This window comes from Cloeon dipterum, chromosome 1 (genome assembly GCF_949628265.1).
Source record: "Cloeon dipterum chromosome 1, ieCloDipt1.1, whole genome shotgun sequence".
Classification (NCBI taxonomy): Eukaryota; Metazoa; Arthropoda; class Insecta; order Ephemeroptera; family Baetidae; genus Cloeon; species Cloeon dipterum.
In genome coordinates, this window is record NC_088786.1 from 6,353,660 (window position 1) to 6,376,476 (window position 22,817).

The 22,817-nt window shown below is 38.1% G+C and overlaps 1 protein-coding gene and 1 long non-coding RNA gene across 2 annotated transcripts; both read right to left on the minus strand.

The window, feature by feature from the left end:
* Window positions 1-1,202: 1,202 nt before the first annotated feature.
* On the minus strand, window positions 1,203-2,409 carry LOC135948390 (uncharacterized). Its single transcript, XR_010575803.1, has 4 exons — window positions 2,102-2,409; window positions 1,911-1,992; window positions 1,404-1,846; window positions 1,203-1,343 (listed from the first exon to the last, which is right to left on the minus strand). It is a non-coding gene; the product is annotated as an uncharacterized LOC135948390 (long non-coding RNA).
* Window positions 2,410-4,066: 1,657 nt separating this feature from the next.
* LOC135934785 (neuropeptides capa receptor-like) lies at window positions 4,067-5,266 on the minus strand. The gene is made up of 4 exons (XM_065476768.1): window positions 4,996-5,266; window positions 4,608-4,789; window positions 4,436-4,551; window positions 4,067-4,181 (listed from the first exon to the last, which is right to left on the minus strand). The coding sequence occupies exons 1-4, from the start codon at window positions 5,264-5,266 to the stop codon at window positions 4,067-4,069; spliced, it is 684 nt and encodes a 227-aa protein (XP_065332840.1).
* Between the last annotated feature and the right edge of the window lie 17,551 nt (window positions 5,267-22,817).

The window sequence follows — 22,817 nt, forward strand, 5'->3', positions numbered from 1 at the left end:
TTTTGGTGCAAACAATGAACTTTTTGGTTTATTCTTCAAGCAACATAGTTTTAAACTCTCTGAAATTTAATTGTAGTATTTGTGTAGAAAGACGACTAACAAGACACCGGAAGATTGATAAGATAGACCAGAGAATAATTTAAATTTGCTAAAGACAAAATCGGCGATATTTTTCATTTTGCATAATTTGGAAGCGTCCTTTTTCAACTAAATTGTTGTTCAAGGAGTTAATCTCAGGAAGGAAAAATCAGCAGTTTGATTCTGCCATCTATCTTTAATTATTTCAATACTAGTTTCACCCAATTTTATTCCTTTTGTGGTTTTGAGCATAGGGCTTGGTATGGGAATAAATCGTTTTTTTTGCAGATCCGGTTTTTTGCTACTATAATTTCTACCGAGATTTTGCAAACAAATTTTTCAGTTAATTATTTTTGCCTTTCTATCTCTCTTGCCGACTTTTATAAGGAAATATTTTTTAACAAAACTCATTCAAACGCTGCGATCCCCAGATTTTCAGACACCGAGTAACATCAGTTTAAGCGGCCATTTTCGAGTTCTTTAAATTAAGTGCAATAAACCGCACAAAACTGGTAAAAACCGGAAAAACACTGCAATGCAAGTTTGGGAAATTCCCCAGGAAATTCCCAGCCCTGGTTTTGAGGCTTAATAGCATATGAATCAGGAATTGATAGTCATATCTCATTTTAAAAAGAAATTTATTACTGTTAAGTGACATAATCTAAATCCCGTTGTATTTTAATTTGCTATATAATATGGAGTCGAAACTGGACCAATTGTTTCCGAATGTATTCAAACAAAGAAAAAACCCGTTTTGAAAACAAAAATGAATTTATGTAATTCATGGCTTTCAAAATGTTTTGTGCATTAAGCTTTTTACAAACAGCACTTAGCTTAAATTAGCTAGAAATAATATATTATGTGAATGTAGCAATTGATTTAAGAACGTGTAGGTAATTTTGTGCTTTGATTAAAATTGAAATTAACATGGTCATTTAATAAACATCACAAATGATGTATTATGGTACTTCACCTGTGGGATTTGCATCATTGGGTACTACATTGCACTTGCAGCAAATGATTTCCCTGAAAAAATGGGATGGATTAATTTAACGTAATTTAAGCATTATCAAAATACTTGAACGCATGTTTGAATTTTGATGACATGAAATTGTACACAAATGGGTTGAGGGCAGAAGATGAGATGTGTATTAGCACAAGAGCTACACTCCACGTATCATTACTACACCTTTCGCCATATTCTCCAATGATGACACATGTATATAACGGTGCCCAGCAAATGAAAAAGGTCAACACTACAATTGCTGAAACAAGGATGTATTTGCCATTTGCTGATTTCAAATTTAAAAAAAAAAACAACTAACCTAACATTGCAATCAACCTTATGTTTGACGAAGCTGTATTTGAATCTCCAATTTGATTGCGTTTTAAAATTGTTGCGGTCATCTTGCTGTACATGAAAATCAGTGTAATGCCAGGAATGACAAAACACACAACGGTCATCAAAATAATGAACATAGTATGAATACGATGACTTTTTTTGTTTTGAACGCAATGTCCGTCAACGTACTGAAACTAAATATTATGAAAAAAAAATGAATGCCACCAGAATTGTAATCATGTCATGTATACTAGCGTTAAGAAGGCATAAGGAAGTGATAATGAAATAGCAAGTAGCCAAATCGCTGCAATGATGCACGTCGCTCTGCGCGAAGTGGAATTGACATGCGAGTTCAGGCGGTGACAGATGGCTAAGTATCGCTCAGTTGTGAATGCCATAATCGTCAGCGCAGATAATTGAAAGGATCTATCATCAAATTTTGATAAAAAAATATTAGTGTCTTTTATATAAATCTAATTAAAGTCCTTACAAAGGTATTATAAATAAGCTAAAAATGCACATTTCTAAGCTGCCTTTTGGGTTCCATAGATTGGATGTTTCATATACTGCAGCTGGAATAGATTGAAAACTGCGTAAAAATCAGCAAATAAATAATTGAATTGGAAATTTAACTTAACTAAAAATATAACTGTTTTTTTTAATTTAAAAATTTAGACTTACTTGAAAGTAGGACGATTATGTCACCTATCGCAAGGTTGAATAGGAACTTGTTAGTGACAGTTTGCATATCTTTACGTGTCAAGATGACTAGGCAGACGACAAAATTGCTTAACAATCCCACGCAAACCAAACTAAGACGCACAGCCAGAACAATTGGGCTCACGTAGAAAACGCTGAAGAAGTTAATCCTATAATAGGAGTCATCAATCTTGGAACTGTGTGTTGGGAAGTAACTAAATTCCATGATTAACTTCGCTGCAGCAGCTTATCCTTCTTCAACTATAGAGTGCCCACTTTCGTGCCAAGTGGTTTGAGGAATCAACTAACAAGCAAGAGTATATAATTTCTTATCCACATCAAAGGAATAAACAGGAGACGCAACATAGCTAAAAAATTGTGTCTGTTTGTGAAAAATTCGTGGCTTTTGTGGCTTGCTTCCGTTCTAGAGCGTATCCCAAGACACTAAGACAGGAAACCGGAATTCCGTCCTTTTCTGGGTTTTCACACACGAAACTGGAAATATTTCAACCAGACCGGACAGGATTTTCAATATACCAAAAAATTTCCGGTTTATCCATTTTCAAATATTAATAATCTTAATAATTATGCAAAAAAGAAGGCTAAAAATTTATATGAAATTTCAGAGTGTTGTTATTTTTAGTTCTTGAGATTTTCCACTTTGCAAGGATTAAAAAAAGAAAGTGTTCGATTGTTTTGGTTATTTTTGCTACTTCAAATCTCGGGTTGTAACTATTAAAATACAAAAACTACCCACCGTTACTATCAAATAGTACAAATATTTTATCATGCTATTACCTCTGGGATTAAAAACATTTTAAACTATTCAAATTCCCTTCTTTCAAACTAAAATTATATGCAGAATTAAAAAATATCCAGCGATATAAAATGTTTAATTTTTTTCGAGAAGTACATCTAAAAACTGAGAGGTGGAGGTGAAGCACCTTCAAACCCCTCAGCAGATCAGACTTTAGTTTAAACAGAGTTTAGATCATTTTTGTTCAGGATACGCCAATAAATAATGTTGTTCCTAGCCAATTTCTTGGTTCATAAAGCATGAGCTAGCAAAGGAAATTCCAACAAATAGCCTAAATTCTAAAATCACTTAAGAAATTAACGCATATCCTTATCATTGCCACCCTGAATATTGATGACGTCACAATGTACCAATTCCACTTTGTTTGTTCGGTGCTTTTGTTGCTGTGGAAGCAAATTCCAAAGGAAATTTTAACCTTAAATGCATAACTCACTATACTAATTGCAAAATTGAGTCTTGATGGGCAATTTGAATGCACGACAAGGGTTGCCGCCCTCATGTCGCGTGTCTATTTGTCCGTGAGCTATACTATTAATTCACAACTCAATTTGCATCTTGCACTGGCCAGAAGTGTAAGTATATAAATGCACGGCAACAGACGACTATAAAACAGTAATGAACGTTTTAGTACTGCAGGCGTGTTGTTTCGTACTTGTTCCACGCCTGGGAGTGTGCAGCAGCGTGCCGAAGGTAAATTACGCCATTTGCATTCCGACGGAATTAAAATTAATTATATTCCGCCGCTGTTCGCATTAAAAGAATTAATGCTGCCGACAATTCTCTCGCTTCTGTTTTAACTTCCAGACTGAACTGTTATTTTTCTGGGCTTTACCTCTGTGAATGAAATTGTTGCAGTGTACATTTCAAAATTACTCCAGAATAAACTATATTTAATTAATTTTCAGCTTTCAAAGAAATTAAGAATTTTTTGAAATCAAAAAGTTTTTGGTGTAAAATTTTGATGAATTATACCATGAAGAATTTTATTTCATCCTAAACTCAAACTTCAGTGGCTTGAGTTTCAACATACAGATTTGTTGTTGTAGCTGGAGTTCTATTCCATTTACAACAAATGGTTTCCCTGAAAGCAGATTCTTATAAAATTGTGGGTAATTTTTTTAAAATTTATCTCACTTAAATGCTTTCCTGAATTTTGAAGACATGAGGTTGTACAAACAGGCGTTCAGGGTTGATGAGAGGAAAATTAATGTCATGGAGATATTCCAGAAAGTATTACTAGAGTCGCTTGAGTCATACAAAATCGATATGTAGTAAGGCGTCCAGCAAAGGAAAAATGACAAGACAACAATTGCTAAAATATATCCACTTATAACCCAATTTAAATAGATTTAAAATAAATACCCAACATAGCCGTTGCTAATTGATTTGGTGAGATCGAATTCCTTGTTCCTGACTCTCCAATTTGTTTCTGATTTAAAAGAGTTACTGCTATCCGGCCGTACATGAAGAGGAGTATAATGGATGGGATCACAAAGTACAATGTGAGGAAAATGTATATAATGTTTGGTTTGTTCTTTTTGTAGTCATAGCCGAGGACGTGAAAAATGCCGCAGACCTCAAAGTTGATATCGCACACTTCATCCAGATCATTAATCTGTTAAAAATCAGAAAAATTAATGTCATTTCTGGATGAAGTTCTTGATGAGAAACCATTTGACTTTGTAGCGTTTCAGTGTCACTACCGTAACCAAAGGGAAGTGCCATGACAAACGCCGTCAGCCAAATTGCCGCAATGATGCGTAGCGGTCTACTTGAGGCTGACCTAGTATACGAGCTGAGAGGATGACAAATGGCCAGATATCGCTCTACGGAAAACGCCACAATTGTCTGCGCTGATAAAATGAAAGCACTATGGAGGATAAAAAATTAATTACTCTAATTTAAATTAATCAAAATCAGTACAATGGAGCCATGAACATCGAAAACCTGCAGATGAAACTTCCAAGGATCCAAAAATATAATTTTGACTGCACTTGAAGCGGAACGTCTAGAAGCGAACAAATGTTATACAGATCAAATTATAACGAACCAAACTAACAAGTAGAGAGGAGTAAAATGTCAGTGACTGCCAGGTTGAAAACGAGCTTGTTTGTGAAGGTTTGCATCTCAGGTTTTTTCAAGATAACCACGCAAACAAGAAAGTTGCTCGTGACTCCTGTGATTAACAAAGCGATGTAGATTGTTGAGAAAAGAATGTCTTCCCAGTAAATATCGAGGTTTGAGTCGATGAATTCTTGGGAGCATTCGATGCCGTCGTAAATCGAGACACCGCTGTCCTTGTGGCCAAAAGAAGTTCCGGACTGGTTCATTTCAATGCTTGAAATCTTGGAGAAACTGATTTCTACTGCACTCTCCGCTAGAGGTATAAAACACAACTGAATGTCTTTATGACGGTAGGAATATTGCAGATATAATAAAATGCGTTGCAAAAATCGAGTATCGATTGCAATAATTTTTAACCTAACTGATTAAGTGCGGATGTTATAATTGTTACATAAATAAGGCACTCATTTTAATTCACTTCAAGCACTCTGCAGGTTTAATTTTTAACAGAAGTGGCAGTATTTTAATTTAATAGGGTTTGAATTGGATAAGGTGAACAAATCATGTTTTGTCCGTGCAAAAAGCCCATTCAACAGTTCAATCACAAGGATCTACTCAAGAACGTGGTTTTTGCAACAAAAACCGCAATTATTGCGTCCTTATCTCAAAGGCCAGAGGGAAGTAATTGTTTCTGAGGTCTGAGCAAACAGATAACATGAAATAAAATCAAACTAAAATATTGCTCGGGCTCTAAAGCTATTAAAACGAAAAAAATATCTCGTAAAAACAACGAAATGGTAAAAATATATTTCAATTTTTAATTATTTCGAAATTTCATCCAGTGTCAGTCTATTTGAAAAGAAACTATGTCCGTATTTTAATAATAAAAAATATGTCAGTTTCCAGTCAGAGCCGCAAGAATTCCGTTGTGTGTGCAGTAGAATTTCAAATATATCATATTGCACACACGCATTGTTTCTCTCCGTCCATTATTAAAACGCGGCGCGCTATTTGCAAATCTCTGGCCGAAAGAATGGGTCCGCTCGCTCTCCCGGTGTGCACGCAGACGAAAGTCCGCGGTCCCATGACTGCTTTTTGTAATAAAAATGCGCACTGCTGCTACACTGCCGCCACGTACCTGCTGAATTATTAAAAATCTAATTATACTTAGGAAACGACTCGGCGGCGCGCATACGGTGAAATCTCGAACATAATGAAAACCTATTCGCAAATACTCGCAGAGAAAAAAGGAACTTATTTCATCTTTTGTGTTTTTGTATTTGACTAGCTCTCGCTCTTGACGTCGCTTTTTCTGCGAACCTTCTACCAGAGACATTTCAACAGCGTATTGTACTGTGCGACACTGAAAAAATAAGTTTATTGCGCTGGATAAAAATGTTCCTCAAAGACTTGATTTTGATGTGCATTATATAACAGCGTTGGCAAGAATTCTAAATTACTTAAATTTTGTAAGAAATAAAATAGAACATAAAGTATAATACTATACACATTGGTTTAGTTAAAAAAAAATAATAGCTCGGTTCAGTATATTTTTAAACATTTTAGGTTGTTGCAAATTAATTAACAAACAATTTGCGTCTATATAAGGTATCTGTATTCAGGAAATACAATTTATTGAACAGTATTTTTATGTAAGAAGTAGTGTTTTACAGTTAAATATACTATAAGCGATCAAAAGCAATATATGCAAATTCAAGTTGAAACTTGAAAACTTGTTGTTGGTGCGCGGGAGCAGGGCAGCAGGGCGATATCTCGACTCCATCTGTGCGGCAGACTGCTGCTCTGCATAATGAGCTTCGCGCCGTGAGCTGGGTTATTTTTCAGCCGGTGATTCGTGACGGCGCAAAGATGAGGAGCAAAGCTGCAGCCGAGATGAGGTCCGGCGGTGCACTGCGCACAATTTTATTTCCCACCAGCAGCAGTGGCAGCAACGCGGCATATTGTTCTTCTTTTTTTGCCCCCGCCGACCTTCTCTCGCTCTCGCTGCTCTGTTATAAAAAGCAAAAGGTAATGTGTCTCTCCACCACGGTGGATCCGATGCTGCAATCGGAGCGGAAAATGCTATTCACTCACAGAAGCTGTGCAACGGCAGCCATTGAATAGTTTAATGGAAATTGATTCAAAATCGCTTCCCCCCGCGGCAACTCGTCGGTGATTTTTTTCTCGCTGTTTCCCTCTCGACATATGAGTTTTCCAGATTTTTTCTTTTTGCTGGGAATTAATGTTAAAAAAGTTAACTGCTGGTCTGGTGTTTCCTAGATACTTTAGGAAAAAAATAACTGCAATTCTAGCTCCCTCCCTAGCGACCACACCCAAAATTGCCATAAAGCTATAATATTTTATTTAAATAAAACCCCTATTTCAGTAATCTGATACGAACTTTATTCTTTATTTTATTTCTTACAATTTAAACCACATTGAAATCTTTCTAACGTGAACTTATGCCGCAAACGTGCCAAAAATCTTTTAGATAGCTGTGAATAAATTTAAAAGTGAATAATTTTCAATTTTCGAAGGGAATCTCCTACTCAAATTATTCTAAATTGAGACAAAAACTTCGTTCAAAGACAACTAAATTTGCTCTCTGATCTTAAACCTTTAAATAATTTCTACCTTAGTGATCTCTAGCATTACAATTTTGGCTAGATCAAAATATAAAATTGAGATTATTATTTAAGGCTCCGAAATATTTTATACCACATGCAAGGATATCAGCAAAGCTACAACATAAAGTTCGCATTAAAATGTTATTTCTAGCATATATTTAGATTCAGATTAACATTTTTCAAACAACCTTAATATTGGTAAACTATTTGTTGTAGTAGTGTTTTCATAATATAAATTACAATTTTTATAGCATATTGTTTCTGCAAATATTTTAAAGAAAAAACGATATGTTTAGACTTTTGATAATCTAGATGGAGTCCCTACTGAAGAGTAAATTATACTGACTTATCTCATTGTACCAATTAAATTAAAAATTTCACATCAGCTACAATTTTAACAACATAAACTGAAATTTGCGATTTAAGTTTTATTGCTTTCAAGTATTTATAATGAATTAAAATAAAAAAGTTAATTTATATTTAATGTCCAAATATTATTTTAAAATACAAAACGAGTTTTTTAATGTATGAGTAGCCATTTTTTTATAAACATTAACAATTTAAAATAAATGTATACTGCTGACATACCTAATTCAAGTGATTCAAAGAAAAAATTTATCACAGTTTCATCTTTTTTTCAATAACAATACAAATTTCACTGACAAGACGACTTAATGTAAAATAGTTATTGCAAGCCCCCGCTTATGACATTGCCCCTTTTGTCCAAACCAATCGTTCCACTGCGGATATTTCGTCCCAAAACGAAAGCCTCAAGTGCCGACCGACTTAAGCCGAAGCTCTCTAACTCTCAATGGACTATTTGACCTGTGCTTATCTTCGTGGACTGAAGCGTGCGCCGAGTGCAGACACGCACGCGGCTAAAATCCGTCGTTCTCATTCACCCTCACCGGCTGTGTGTCACTCAATTCGGCGCCCAGATCTTGGCAAGAGCAAGTTTCCAATAAAAAGCAAAGGAGAGAGCCGTGTGTAGCATATGTCGCGACCGGGCCTTGCCGCAACTAACCGCCGACCGCACAAAGCTCTGCCCTGCTCCATGCAACCCTATCTCTGGGATGAAAGTCAAAGAAACGCGCGTTCACGCGTGTCGCAATCGTGTATGGTGGCACGCGCGCCGTCGCACGTTTTATTTTTATTCCTTTCGCTTTCATACTGCACATAGGACGTGGAATTTAAGGTTTAAGTTACTATAGGGCTGTGGAATTTAGATGGTTGGAAGTAAAATATTTTAAATAATACAAAAAATGAAATTAGCAACACGCTTCAAATCTACAGAAATTGAGTTACGCATTTTTTGCTGCAAAAGATGTCATAAAAGGTCGTTTGATTTGTTTCTCAAAACATTTAGAAGGAATTTTATAATAATTTCAAAAAAAAAGGAACAGTAAATTAAGATGTTTACATCGGACTTCAGTTGTATTCGTTCAGTTCTAGTGTTCAAACTGTTCGAAGCCGCCAACAGTTGGCGCCACTGTATACTTACGTTAAAAAAATTATTTTAAGGCACTTCCGCTTCGATTTCAGACTCAGTCCTGCTACTGTGCATTCTATACTTAATATGTTTTCTTTTGACACACTGAAAACCAAAATCAGTCCAGCCATTTGCCATAGAAACTTTGGAAAATATTAGATATTTTAAAAAAAAATCCACGATTCTAATGCGATTGGCTTAACCAATTGGTAAATTCGTTTAAAAAAATGAATCTCTTGACACATTAATCTGAATTATCCCTCTACTGTTTTAAAACATTATTATTGGAAATTTATTTTACTCCAATTGTGTAAGCAAATAGGTAATAAACTTTGATTAACAATTCTGGCCGCACAAATTTGAACTCAGCCCCCTATTTAGAGTTTAAGGCAATTTAAAGGGTACGAATGCTTCAAGTACTAACTTGCGTACGTGTGTTCTAAACGGGGCGGGCAGTAGGCAAACGATCCCCGATATAATCATTCTCAGGGGGCAACAATGCGTGAAAGCCTTTGACACATGGAGCACGTCGCCACTCACTCGGTCGGCATGCAGCGGCTGCTTTTATTTGCCAAAAGTAAATTTGCGCGTTACACCGCGGCGTCGGCGGAAAATGAAGGACGCGGGCGGCGCGGGTGACTTGAATGGCAAAGAGGCTGAAAGGTTGGCCAGGCAGGAGCACCCTTATGCAACATTACCCGCTCTGATTACATTTCCGCCTTTATTACTCTCTTTTCTTTCCCGGCCGGCAGCCAGCCAGCGCTCGTTCATTCACGAGGCGTCGGCACGCGCGTAAAAAATGTATTATTTGTATTCCGGCCGACGGAGCGACGCAATTGCCGTCCGCGAAAGGGATTTTGCTCATGACAGCCGCACGTGACTTTGATTGCTTCGCGCCGATATGTATACATACGTGAATGTGTACAGCTGCAAAATTCAACCCACGGCCTATTTTCCGCTTTTCATATGCACGAATTGTACATTTTATAACACTTTCCCGTCACTTTAATACTGTTAAAATTATTTCTGTAAAAACATCTGTCTGCTAATCCCGAAACAAATATGACTAATTTTTAGGGTTATTTTAAAGGCAATAGAGCAGATGGAATGCCAATTAAATAAATCCAATGAACGAACTAAGTGAAAATGTTTATAAACGTTCTCTCGATTATTATTCACAAAATAATTGGATCCCAATATCCTACAATTGACCAGTTGTAGTGTTCGAAGCCACCAACAGATGGCGCAACCATATGCTTTCGTAATAAATTTAATTTTAAGGCACTTTCGCTGTGATTTCAGACTCAGTCCTATTACTGAGCATTCTTCGCTTAATATGCTTTCTTTTGACGTGCTGAAAACCAAAATCGGTAAAGCCAATCGCCGTAGACTCATGGCAAACTATTTCTTAAAATAAATAATCTTTCCGGACGATTCTACGGCGAATGACTTGACTGATTTTGGTTTTCAGCACGTTAAAAGAAAGCATATTAAGTGAAGAATGCACAGTGGCAGGATTGAGTCTGAAATCGCAACGGAAGTCCATTAAATTAAATATATTAAGAAAGTATACGGTGGCGCCATCTGTTTGCGGATTCAAACACGAAGGATTTATACAACTGGTGAATTCGACAGTTTATTTCTTACTAATATAGTTAGTCATTTTCATTGATTTTCAGGATGAGTAGCTTGGACGAGTTGCATCTCTTTTCGCCACTCTGATTGCGAAAAATACAATAATTTAAGCGCTCTCCCTTTAATAGATCCTCCACCTCCAATCCAATTAGTGATACATCTTGTCCTAATTTTGTGGTCTTCCTTTCTCCTACGGCCCGCCATTTCAAGAACATTCATGCTTTTGGTTAAAATTTAACTCGCGTGGTAACTTGCACCGACAAACACCAACAAACGCAGCGGAGCTCCGCTTTGCATAAACATCCGAGCGGTTTGTTTCCCGTCGGACAGATCGACGACGTCCAAACACACAGCTGAGCGTGAGTGTGCGTGTGTTTGTGCACAGCACATGTACATAATGCGGCCGTGATGCGCGCCAGCTAACCCTTTTCCTTCCCTTCGGCGTGTGTGTACGGACGTGTGGGTGTAATATCTTATAATATGAGGGCGGCCGTGGCAGCGTGGCGGCGGCGGCGGCACATAGATCAATACATCCATCCTTGTGTGCGCTTTGGCCCTGTTATTTATGGTGGCTGCCTAGCTCACTCGCTCTCGCTCTCTGTGCACCGGCAGCACTTAAAATACACACACTCTCTACTAGTCGAGTCTTCAGTCTAGTTTAGGGCGACGTCGAGTTCGAACGAGCACACTTACTCCCTTGTAAAACGCATCAAACGTCGAACCACATCACAGACGCGCCGGCAGAGAAAGTACTACTTTGCTGCCAATAGTCAATCGAGAGAGCGAGCAAGCGACTGACGTGAACTTCATTTGCCCATTTTTGGAGCTATGCGTTTAAAGCGGAATTGAATTTTAGCTTATAGACCAAACTGCTGCATAATGGATCAGGCTGGGTCTCGGCTGTCTTCATCAGAACGGGTTTGACACAAAAATCGCCCCTTCTCTCAAGATTTGGATTAAATTGAAATTTTCACAGATACAATGGTAAACAAAACCACAGCATTGTATTTTTTGTCTTCATTTACGCTTGATTCTAGCTACGATAAATCTTCAGTTTTAAATTGTCATAAAATTGTATTAATGCATCATGCAGTTTAGTTTTAATTTAAAATTTATTCATAACTAAATAAACATTTTTCAATTGAAGTAGTTTTGGAATTTGTTTCATTAAATTAATTTTTTTTTAATTTAAATACATTTCAATTATTACTTTTTAATTTATTATTTAATAAAATAAAATTTTGTAAATATATAACAACACAATTAGACAATTTAAAATTAATTAATACATCTTGTTACAAAGTTTTGATACTATAAAATAGAAAACACTGAGTGATGAGACAATTTAAAATTTAAAGAGATGTATGCACTTTTGTTCACTGTTTGTGTCAATAAATTGAAAAAGGTATCTACTCTTCACCGTAATGTACATATAATTAAAATCCTACCCTTTTAAATCTCTAATTTCTCTTCACGTAAATTAGAAAATTTGTGTCAATTTTAATGAAGAATATGTCAAAATTATGTCGTGATTTGTGTAAGCTCATCTTAAAGACTAGAAAATCTGTAAATATGAGTGTTAAAAATTGAAAATTTTGTACCAAATTATTTTGTGATCCATATATGTAGTTAAATTAAAATGAAGAAATGAGGGTAGGCCAGGTTGTGAGCAATGCTTTTGAACAAATGTTAGTTGGAAACCATAATTATTTGAACTATCGGTTTAGCTTTCGAAAGTGACCTATCATGGCAAATTCCCTTTACAAGAAAAAGATTCAAATAAAAAAGTAAATTTTGCCAACTAATCCTTACTTTGTCATTGAGCAACGTTGAGAGTGTTCTCGTTTACTGCCAATTTCACTCACTTGATCGGGTAAATCGGCCGCTCTCGTCGCGTCTTTTGATAAGCCGCTCTAATTTCCAGACAAGGGCAAACAATACATAATTTATGACTGCGTCGAATTACATCGGCCGTAGTTTATGACCTTTCACGCGGCCGCGTGCCTCCGCAGAAAATGAAATATTGCTAGACCCTAATCTCGCTCTTCGCTACACGCACGATTTATAATAATTTCCTCTCTTCGGCTCTCGCTCGGCAGGCGATTGCTTCAAAAACGCCGCGAGGCTTCAGATAGCCATAATCCGAAAGCAAAAGGGACAAATAACGCAGCAGCCGCGACCGCAATCCGGAAATAAAAAGCCGCGATGCGAGTGTGTGTACGCGTCTGACCAGCAAATATGAGATTTGTTGTGATATTTTACTGGCTGATTTTACGACTGTTTGCTTTACGGCTTGTTCGCTCTCTCCGGCGTTACGAACCAAAGACCGACCTTCTTCAACCCCCAACAAGACGGAAAGGCACGCTCGCGCGACCTAATGTATGCGCCCAGCAGAGAGCGACACGTTCGAGCAGAGGACAATATTTGGACGTAAATTACGCTGCAAGTTTCTTCAGCACGTCTGAAACTTAGCAGAGATTGTTTTTAAGAGAAAGGACTACTTAGTCCCTTGGTATATAAGTCGAAATAAAAAATTTGTAGCACCACTATCAGTCAAGCGGGGATATTTAGTTTATATAAATAACGTTTTAAGCATTTTATATGGAAAATTACTTAAATATATTTTAAAATTCAACATTATTCTAACAAAATTAGATGCCAATATAAAGGCAAAAGCACGCGAGAGTGTCATACTTGTCACAAAAATAATATGCACCTTCTTCGTTGCATAGCAAGCTGTATATTTTTGCATATCTTTACAGAAAAGGCACTGCACTAGAAGAATCTGTATTAACTGGTATAAAAATTGCTACAATTAAGAACTACCTTTTCATGCAAAAACCCTTTTTATTTTAGCGAAAAATTTAAAAAAAATTGGTACTAAAAACTTTTGTTAAAAATTAGACGATGGTTGAAGTTTCCAAAGCTTGAAGCAAAAATTATTCTGTATACTATAGTATTAACTGGTTTAGTCTGGTTCAAGATGCATTTCAGACGGTTTTGGCAGTATTTGACAGTGTTTGTTGCTAAGTGAGATTTAGATAGCTTAAAACTTCATGATTTGTGCTCATTTATTTGATCTCGCAACGATTTTAAGGTCGGAAGAAAGTCGATTGTATGAATATCTAAGTTCAACATCGATCAACAAGAAACAAAAAATGCAGTTTTTAAAATGTTTGTATTAATCAAACGTACTTAAAAAAGGCTAATTTCAATATTTTGATTTTCTTTTGACACTTAAATTAATCTTTTCAATCAATTGTCAGTAATTTACTACGTCAATGTCATAAGAAGTAGTCAAGTTATAATTTCAAATGTCTTAATGTACAGAAAATGTAAGCACAGAGTGGAGAAAAGGGGAAAATTAAAAAAACGCAATTTACTGCACAACCGGGATTTTTCTCCAAAATAATGAAAACAGTTTATTTTCTAAATCCTTCCCTAACAAAAGAAGGAAAAAATAATCGAAATTTAATGTTATCTTTGCGTAGCCTTGTAAATGTATTTGTTCAAAAATGCGATTCAAAACTTCTGATTTATTTTATTTTTACTCTTAAAATAAAATTTAAAAATTACCTGCTTTGAGTAAGTTTGATAAAATATAAAATAAAACCTTTTGTTGCTAACTCTTCCTGAATGCTTGGGGCACAGCCCGAACTTGTGAAGGAGGTCTCAAACATTTCAATCAGCCAATTAGAGACCAAACTGCGATAATGGTAGGGAGGTAGTAGGCGCTCAAGGAGACAACCCACCAAGAAATTGGACAGGTTGGGCCGAGTCAGACGAGTCGAGTCAAGTTGGACCAGTTGTGGACGGTTCCAATCTGGTAATAAAACTCGCGTACTTGTCCTGTCCTTCATAAGGACGAGTCAAGTCGAGACGAGTGTAGGACATTTGAAAAAATTGACGGTTTTAATTCAAGATTTTTGTAATTTGAGGGTGGCAAAGTGGTCCTTTTGAATAGTAGTTTAAATTTCAACTATTGAAAAGGTGGATATCCTTAAACTTAAAAGTGGTTGGGACAAACGCGTCGAGTCGAGTCAAGTCCAGTTTAGGACATTTTGAGCGATACCACTTTGGGACGAGTCAAGTCGAGACCAGTTTTAGACATTTGTAAAAAAATAATGATTTTAATTCAAGATTTTTTAATTTGAGGGTGGCAAAGTGGTCCTTTTGAGTAGTAATTTAAATTTCAATTATTGAAAAGGTGGATATCCTTCAATTTAAAAGTGGTTGGGACGAACGCGTCGAGTCGAGTCAAGTCCAGTTTAGGACATTTTGAGCGATACCACTTCAGGACGAGTCAAGTCGAGACCAGTTTCAGACATTTCAAAAATTTAGTGGTTTAAAATTTAAAATTTTAAAATCTGAGGGTAACAATGTGGTCCTTATTATTTTTATTTTAAAAACTGCGTTTGACATTGAAATATGAATTATATTTTGGTACCTTTACCTTGTTTTAAAACTGGTTCATATAATTATATTTCATAACGTTATTGACGAAAGGACAAATCCCTTTATTAACAATAATCAACATTTTAAATTACCAAACTTTAAAGAGGAATGGTTGTGAATTTCCCCGGAAAATCCTTTAACCCTTTAATCGATTTTCAGCAGTTCAATACGCGGACGGCGGTCGCGCGGGCGCCGTTTCGCGACCTCCTGCGTCGAGCGCCGACCCTCGCAGCCACCCGCGACACCTCGGGGGTTGTTTACATGTGTGCCAGGTTGCTTGCAGAGGTAATCAGCGCCGCACCGTAGCGTCGTGCGACGCGCACGCGGTGCCCGAAGTGGCGTGCGCGCGTCGTTATAGTGCGGCACTTGAAAAATTTCGAGCCGTGTGCCGCGGTCGCGCGCACGCACTTTCGCGACCTCCTGCGTCGAGCGCCAACCCTTGTAACCACCCGCGACCCTTCGGAGATTGTTTACATGTGTGCTAGGATGCTTGCGGAGATAATCAACGCCGCACCGTAGCGTCGTGCGACGCGCACGCGGTGCCCAAAGTGGTGGGCGCGCGTCGTTTTAGTGCTGCACTTGGAAAATTTCGAGCCGTGTGCCGCGGTCGCGCGCACGCACTTTCGCGGCCTCGTGCGTCGAGCGCCGACCCTCTCATCCCCCCGCCACCCCAGAGGGGTAGTTCACCAGAGTACCCAGATGATCGTGGACGCGGTCGGCGCCGCACCGAAGCGTCGTGCGACACTCACGCGGCGCCCGAAGTGGCGAGCGCGCGTCGCATCGGTGGGTAAATTTCGAGCTGCATCTTCGCATTGGGCCCATAGCAAAGGGTCGTCGCACGCAGTTTTTGTTCTTAAATTTTCAAAATAAATTCACGCATGGTATCATCAGTAATTTTAGATCTAACAAAATCGGTGCTCGCAAATATTTCTTTATTAATTCCATGAATTCAATTAAAAGCTATTAAAACCAAACAAATTTTTTACTATACAACTCAAAATTATGATACCTTTTTTTGCTTTTTAAAGAAGCCACAGAATTAAACGGTATATAATTAATTCCAATAAATTCAATTTAATATCATAATTTCTTATAACAAAATATAAATTGTTTAGTCTTATTTTATCCTACCGAGAAACGGGCAAATTTGTAAAAGGTCTGGTTGTAAAGGACAAAAAGGGGCTAAAATTAGGATTTTTAGGAATTTTCAGCCTGCTCGCGGTTGCGGCGGCTGCACACCATGCACATGCATGCACGTGCTTGCATGGTATGCCTGCAGTCAGTGTGCTGCTGCCTGCCTCTGTTATGTGTTATGGAGCGGGGGAGACTGGGGAGAGGGCGGCAGGCAGCAACCCAACGGCCAACGGCAGGACTGGCGAAGAATTCCTTCATCGCCTTACGCGTCAACGGCCGTTCGACACTTCGACAGTTCAAAGTTTAATCAATTAGTAATGGACAACGGACGCCGCAACTCGAGAGGACAGTGGACAAAGTCAAGGATAAGGACAAACGGGCGTCCCGTGGTTCGAACGGATTGCCTGGATCCTACGATCAATTGGGTGAGTGTTGTTCATGTTTGTTAATAATTACATATCTATCTACATAAAATAGATTATCGTCAAAAGAAATCCTACAAGATTATGAGCTATTGCTTATGAATGAATAATTACAGTTTCCGCCGCATTACACACATTATTATCTAGCCCGTTCTAATGAGAATCCCATTAATATAAAAATATGGCTGGCGAAAACTGTGCAAGTCGCAGCGAAAAGTGTATGTAATTCCTCCACAATTTTTTATTTTATTATGCTGATGAGAATTTTTTGTATAACATTCTTAAATAATTATATTGCACAGTTATTATTATTTGCTCGCGTTTACGTACACAATGTACATATGTAAGGCAAAGTTACAGATTCTGCCGGGTTACAAATCTCGCCAGTTCTTATGAAAATCCATTTATTTTATACAAGTAGGGGTGGCGAAAACTGTAACTCGGCGGTTGGAAACTGTAATTTTTCCATACATACAAAACCTTTTACCGATTTCACTCTCACTCCTTCATGCATATGTATTCATAAATAAAAATTTAATGATTGATTGTTGTTTGATATCTTGCAATAATGAAATTCATAAAATAATATGAAAATTAACAGGGTTGCATTTTGTATTTGCTTACCACCTATAATATTCGTAATATGTATTAGTTTTTTTTCATGAATGTAAAATTGCAGTCAAAATAAATGAATGTTCCTTGGATTCTTTTTAATTGCTTACATATATGGCCCTTCCTCTGTTACGAATTGACACCATTTTAAATAAATGTTTTCCATTTAAACTCAACCCTATTGATTTATTTATCGATACTTTTCCATTTTTCAGCTGTTCATTAACCATGATGATGAGGAGCAGCAACCTGTTGCGGTAGGTGGACCCTTAGGAATTGGGCTTGGCCTTCAGGAAGCTGACCAAATCGCTCGAGACCAGACGCACAGAAGACCTCAACCCTCATCCCTCATCAAAGACTAATTATTGTAAGCTGCAAGAAGTGAAGTGAGTGCGACGCAGGTGTGAGTTTCAAAAATTAGAGGTCCATTGTATTTATTTTGGGAAATATTCGGTTTCCTGGGAATTCCCAGGAAATTAATTTAGACAATGCCATTGGTAGAACTTGACATAAAGAATTGAAGGTGGTATTAGGAGAATAATTTAAGCCTGGGTGAACATAACTATTTGTATGTTTATTTTTATATGTATGGTTTTAAATAATTTTTTAGGTTTATTATCCTATATTTTCAAGTATGAGTCTTTTAAGTTTTACCTGGAGTCTATCTTTACCTGTATGAAAAGCTTTAATATTTTATGGCTGCATTAATAATACTCAACACATATTCCCACATTTCATGCCTCAGGGCACTCCGGGAGTGCTAATACCATTATTTATGGTTTTGTATTGAAACAATTAGTAAAATGTAATTCAACCACAAACATTAGCTGTTCAATTCTCTGCTAATATAATTATAGGACATTTATTGATAATTTTAATGGGTAATACAGGCCTTAGAAGTTTCATAGTATCTCTTTTGATTTTGGGTCAGATTGGTTAATTAATTCCCTGGAAATTCGGATCCCGAGCTGAAGTATAAGCGGTTATATGAGAATCGGGCCAGGCTCAGGTATTATTTTCGGGACAGGAATCCCGATGAGCAGCTCCAGGGCTGAAGCAAAGCCGCCGTGGATATAAGGGATATTAACAATCATAAACATATCCGACATATCCATGAAAATATGCGGATTCGATCTCCAAATTTTGGATGTCTATTTTAGGGGTTTTTTGGCATCAAATTTTTAAGGAGAAACTTATGTTTGCCTAAAAGTACTTGTAAAATAGATCGAGAAATGCCAGGTTTGAAACTCAGGAATGGGGGACGCGGTCTAAGAGCTACAGTCCACCTTTCATTCACAGATAACTCGATTTTCGGGGATTTTAGAAATAACGAATAAATAGGGATTCTCGAGCTTCAAACCTGGAATTTCACCATCTTTTTAAGCAATCAGTTTTTTCCAATTTATTAAGCAACTTTAAGTGGCAAGAAAAATTCCCCCGCCAATAAATAATCAAAATTTTCTTGCTTCCCTCCCCTGGTGCATGTTATCAAATTTAGCCATCTTGCAGGCAGTTTCAAGCGAATTTTGAAATTTGATGGGCGATAAGTACATTGGACGGGATTTTCAGCGTGGAAATATTTTCTTGCCACTAATAGTTGCTTAATAAATTGGAAAAAACCTGATTGTTTATAAAGATGGTGAAATTTCAGGTTTGATGCTCGATTGCTCGGGAATCCCTATTTATTCGTTATTTAAAAATCCCCGAAAATCGAGTTATCTATGAATTAAAGGTGGACTGTAACTCTTAGACTGCGTCCCCCATTCCTGAGTTTCAAACCTGGAATTTCTCGATCCATTTTATAAGTACTTTTAAGCAAACATAATTGTCACCTTAAAATTTCGATGCCAAAATATCCCGTCCTATCGACTTTAAAAATTTGAAGTTCGAATTCGCCTGGAACTGCTCATCGGGATTCCTGTCCCGAAAAAAATACCCGATCCTAGCCCGATTCTCATATAACTGCTTAATATTTCTGCTCAGGATCCAAATTTCCTGGGAATTCCCGGATAACCAAAAATTTCTCGATATCAATGGACGCTCTATTAAGTGTCATACAGTAGAATGTTACCCCTGGCGCCAGTGTATTGCCGGCGTCGAAATCTAAGGACTGATGAATTAAAAACCGTTTTAAAACGAATAAGGAATTTAAAAGAATTGTTTTAAGAATAATCCAGTGATGATATGCGATGACACACGATAACTTAATATATAAATAATATTTATGTAGGGCTGTGGTATGAACCTGCTGATGGGTCTTTGAAAACAGTAAGAAATAAATATGATGAAATTTCAGTAATACTAATGAGCTCATTTCATTTTGCTATTTTACCTAATTTTTTTTAAGGTTGGGCGAAATTTGTGCAAAGACCAAGCTTAAGAAAGGCATTTCTGGCTAGGTCTTTGGACAAGTTACATCCGTTCCCAGATAAGAGCCTAAAATAGGCCTAGCAGGGCTGCAAGGCCCAGCTGGGCCGCGGGGGGCCGTGCGGTCCCAAATGGTGTAAAACCCGTCCCACTCGTCTCGACCAAATCCCGTCCCACTCGTCTCGACCAAATCCCGTCCCACTCGTCTCGGCCAAAACTTGACTCGTCCGTCTCGACGGTAATAAAAGACGTCATAAAAGCGGTCAGAATAGAAGTCTCCAGGACCAGTGGACGAGTCACGTCTATGACGTCCAAAGGACGTCTCTTTTCTTGGTGGGAAAGAGCTCTTCTTCAAGCCAGTCGAGTCTGCCATCGTTTCAAACGAGAAATGCCGGGGATATATATATGTCACAAAGAGAAAAGGCGAAATCGATCAGGGCCTTCCAAGAAGCTGCGTTTTCGGGGGCTATGTTGACATCGAGTCGGCCGCCGCAGGTGCGAAAAACAAACAAGCAAAGTAATTAGCACGACCCTTAATTAAATAAACAGCATAGAAACTACGTGGAGTAGGGGTGGGGACTTTTCGGCCTGGAGCAGTTTGAGAAGGGCCGGAAAACTTGGGCACAGTTAAAGCTGCTGCTCGGCGCATTGTGTGCATGCGACTTGGCTGGCATTCAAGCGGCTCACCTGCCTTTGTGCGCGCGGCGCGGGGCAAGAGTCGCTGCGAAAAACACGCGCCTCGTGTCATTGTCTCTTAACTAACTTGCCTGAATAGATCCCAAGTTTCCGAATTAATTAATTATCCGGCGGGCAGCTTTTCTCCGCTCAGCCAGCCGATTGTCAGCTAAGCAGGGCCCGCGAGTTATGGATCTTGGACGCAAACTTGCGAGCGCACCTTTTGTCCCCAAAGCCCGGGTTACTTTAGATAATTGATTTTGTTTAAACGCCCTCGACGTTTCCACCGGCGGCAGCGGTGGCGAGACAATCGCGGGCCGCCTATTTCGCGTTGATTTATCGCCGCGGAGGCTGAAAGTGGAACGATCGCGTCTAGCATCAGCCAAAGGTATAGCGCGCGCGGCACGTATTTACCCAGCGCTCTCGTGCACCGCTGACTGCGCGAAATGTAACGTAGCGATTTCAAAAATAAGCATAATACACCGCAGCGCTCCGACGTCTCTGATGGGAAATGGAAATTCAGCATTCAATAAAATTATGTGACCTAAATCCTGCTCCGCACACAAAAGGTTGAAATACATTCATTCATTCTGCAAGCACCACGGGAAAAAATTTTGCTGCTCGTGAGTTTTCGACAGCAGTTCATCAGATCGATTATCATCTGGAAAAGAACTAGTTTCAATAAATAGAGCGAAATGTTGGCAACTCACTGCAAGAAGGTCCAGAATATAGACGTTGAAACAATAAAAAATAACAGACGTATATATAATAAAACCGGGGGCCGGATTGCGATCTATTTTTGTTCCCGACGGTCAGACGTCAATATGGCGTCGAAATAATGGATGCCAACCTGGAGACAATCAGAAGCATAAAAAGTTGCGTGCTGATCTAATAATATCATTTTACAGCTGAACATTGCGTCTCTTTTGCTCGCGCGTTAAGCAGTTTTTGTGCCATCTTATGGTTGATTCGCCACTATGTATAGGGGGTTATCGGCTGTTGGTAAAAAAGCAACAATAATTTTCACTGTGCTGACGGTATTTTCATGTTAAATTTTCCAAGCAAATTTCATTTTAAGTTTGTAACTTTCCCGCCGAACTATACCAGACGCTATATCTTCGCGTCCCGTGAATCCTGTAGATATGATCCTGAGAGTCGCAAATCAAACTAAATGGTTCAATCCTCCCAAATATTTAATTTAATAAAGAATTTTCCTAGTTATAATTAGACAATATTTAGCTAGAGCCACACTTGCTTCAGACATAAAAAATGAAACTAAAATCATCAACATAAATATATGTAGTAAAATTCTGCAAACCATCCGATTTTAAAAATCGCCAATAGATGGCACCAACGTTCATTTTAAAAATTTCTTAGTACTTCCAGAGCGATTTAATCATATTTAATTCCACTTCTTTTCATTCTTGGCGTAAAAATAGCTGAATTACATCGTTTAAAGTGCTGGAAATCAATACTAGAAGTGCCAATCGGAGAAGAAACCTAAAATACTAAAATTATAAACTAAGAATTTATAAAACAAGAAACAGCAGTTTACAGAAAATTGTTCCCTGAACCGGCAAACATGAAGCGAATAATGCATACACAAAATCTCGCAATCTTAAGCACCTTACGTGAAATAGGAAACTGTGCCGCATAGCAGCTCTACCGTGCGGGTAGTATAAATTTCGTTTATTTAATTCACATACAGCTAGAAACTCGTTTTATGTTTGTCATGGAGTAATCGCATTTAAAATTAGTTTACAACGATTCCACGTGTGAATGTAAACGTCCAAAATTGTAGGAATTAACCATTAAATATGAAACAATACAAGAGAGTCCTCACTATTTGAAAAACATGTCAATTTTGCAGCCACTTTCTTAAAGTACTAGGTCAATTTTGGATTTTAATCCATTCTCAAATATCAGTATTATCAAATGAATGTATAACAAGAATTTTCAAGGGGTTCTTTTTGTAGCACTGACTGCAGGTACCACACATTCCTGTTTGCAGCGTGTTCCCCTAAATATTTAAAATCCGCTCCAATGTCGAGCAGAGCTGGAAAGCTGCAACAAAGCCGACTGTTTTCATCTCCAAAGGCAGAACACAGGTTGTTTCCGCTGGAGTGAATACTGCCGCTGCTTCTTTGCCGTTTGTGCGTCTCCGGTGCAACGCATTTCAAAGCTGCTTTTCACGAGCAACACACACACACACATGCGAAAATGCGGCCCCGTTCGAGTTGAGTGAAGTGAAGGCAGCAATCCAAAACAAAAGCCGGCCGTCCGGACAGCAGCAGGTTGGCAGGCTTCGCATCTGCAAATTAAGACACACGCGCGCGTGGCCTTGTGCTGCTGTTTAGCCCCAGTTGCGATATCACGCCGCACACACGACTGACCGCCGCCT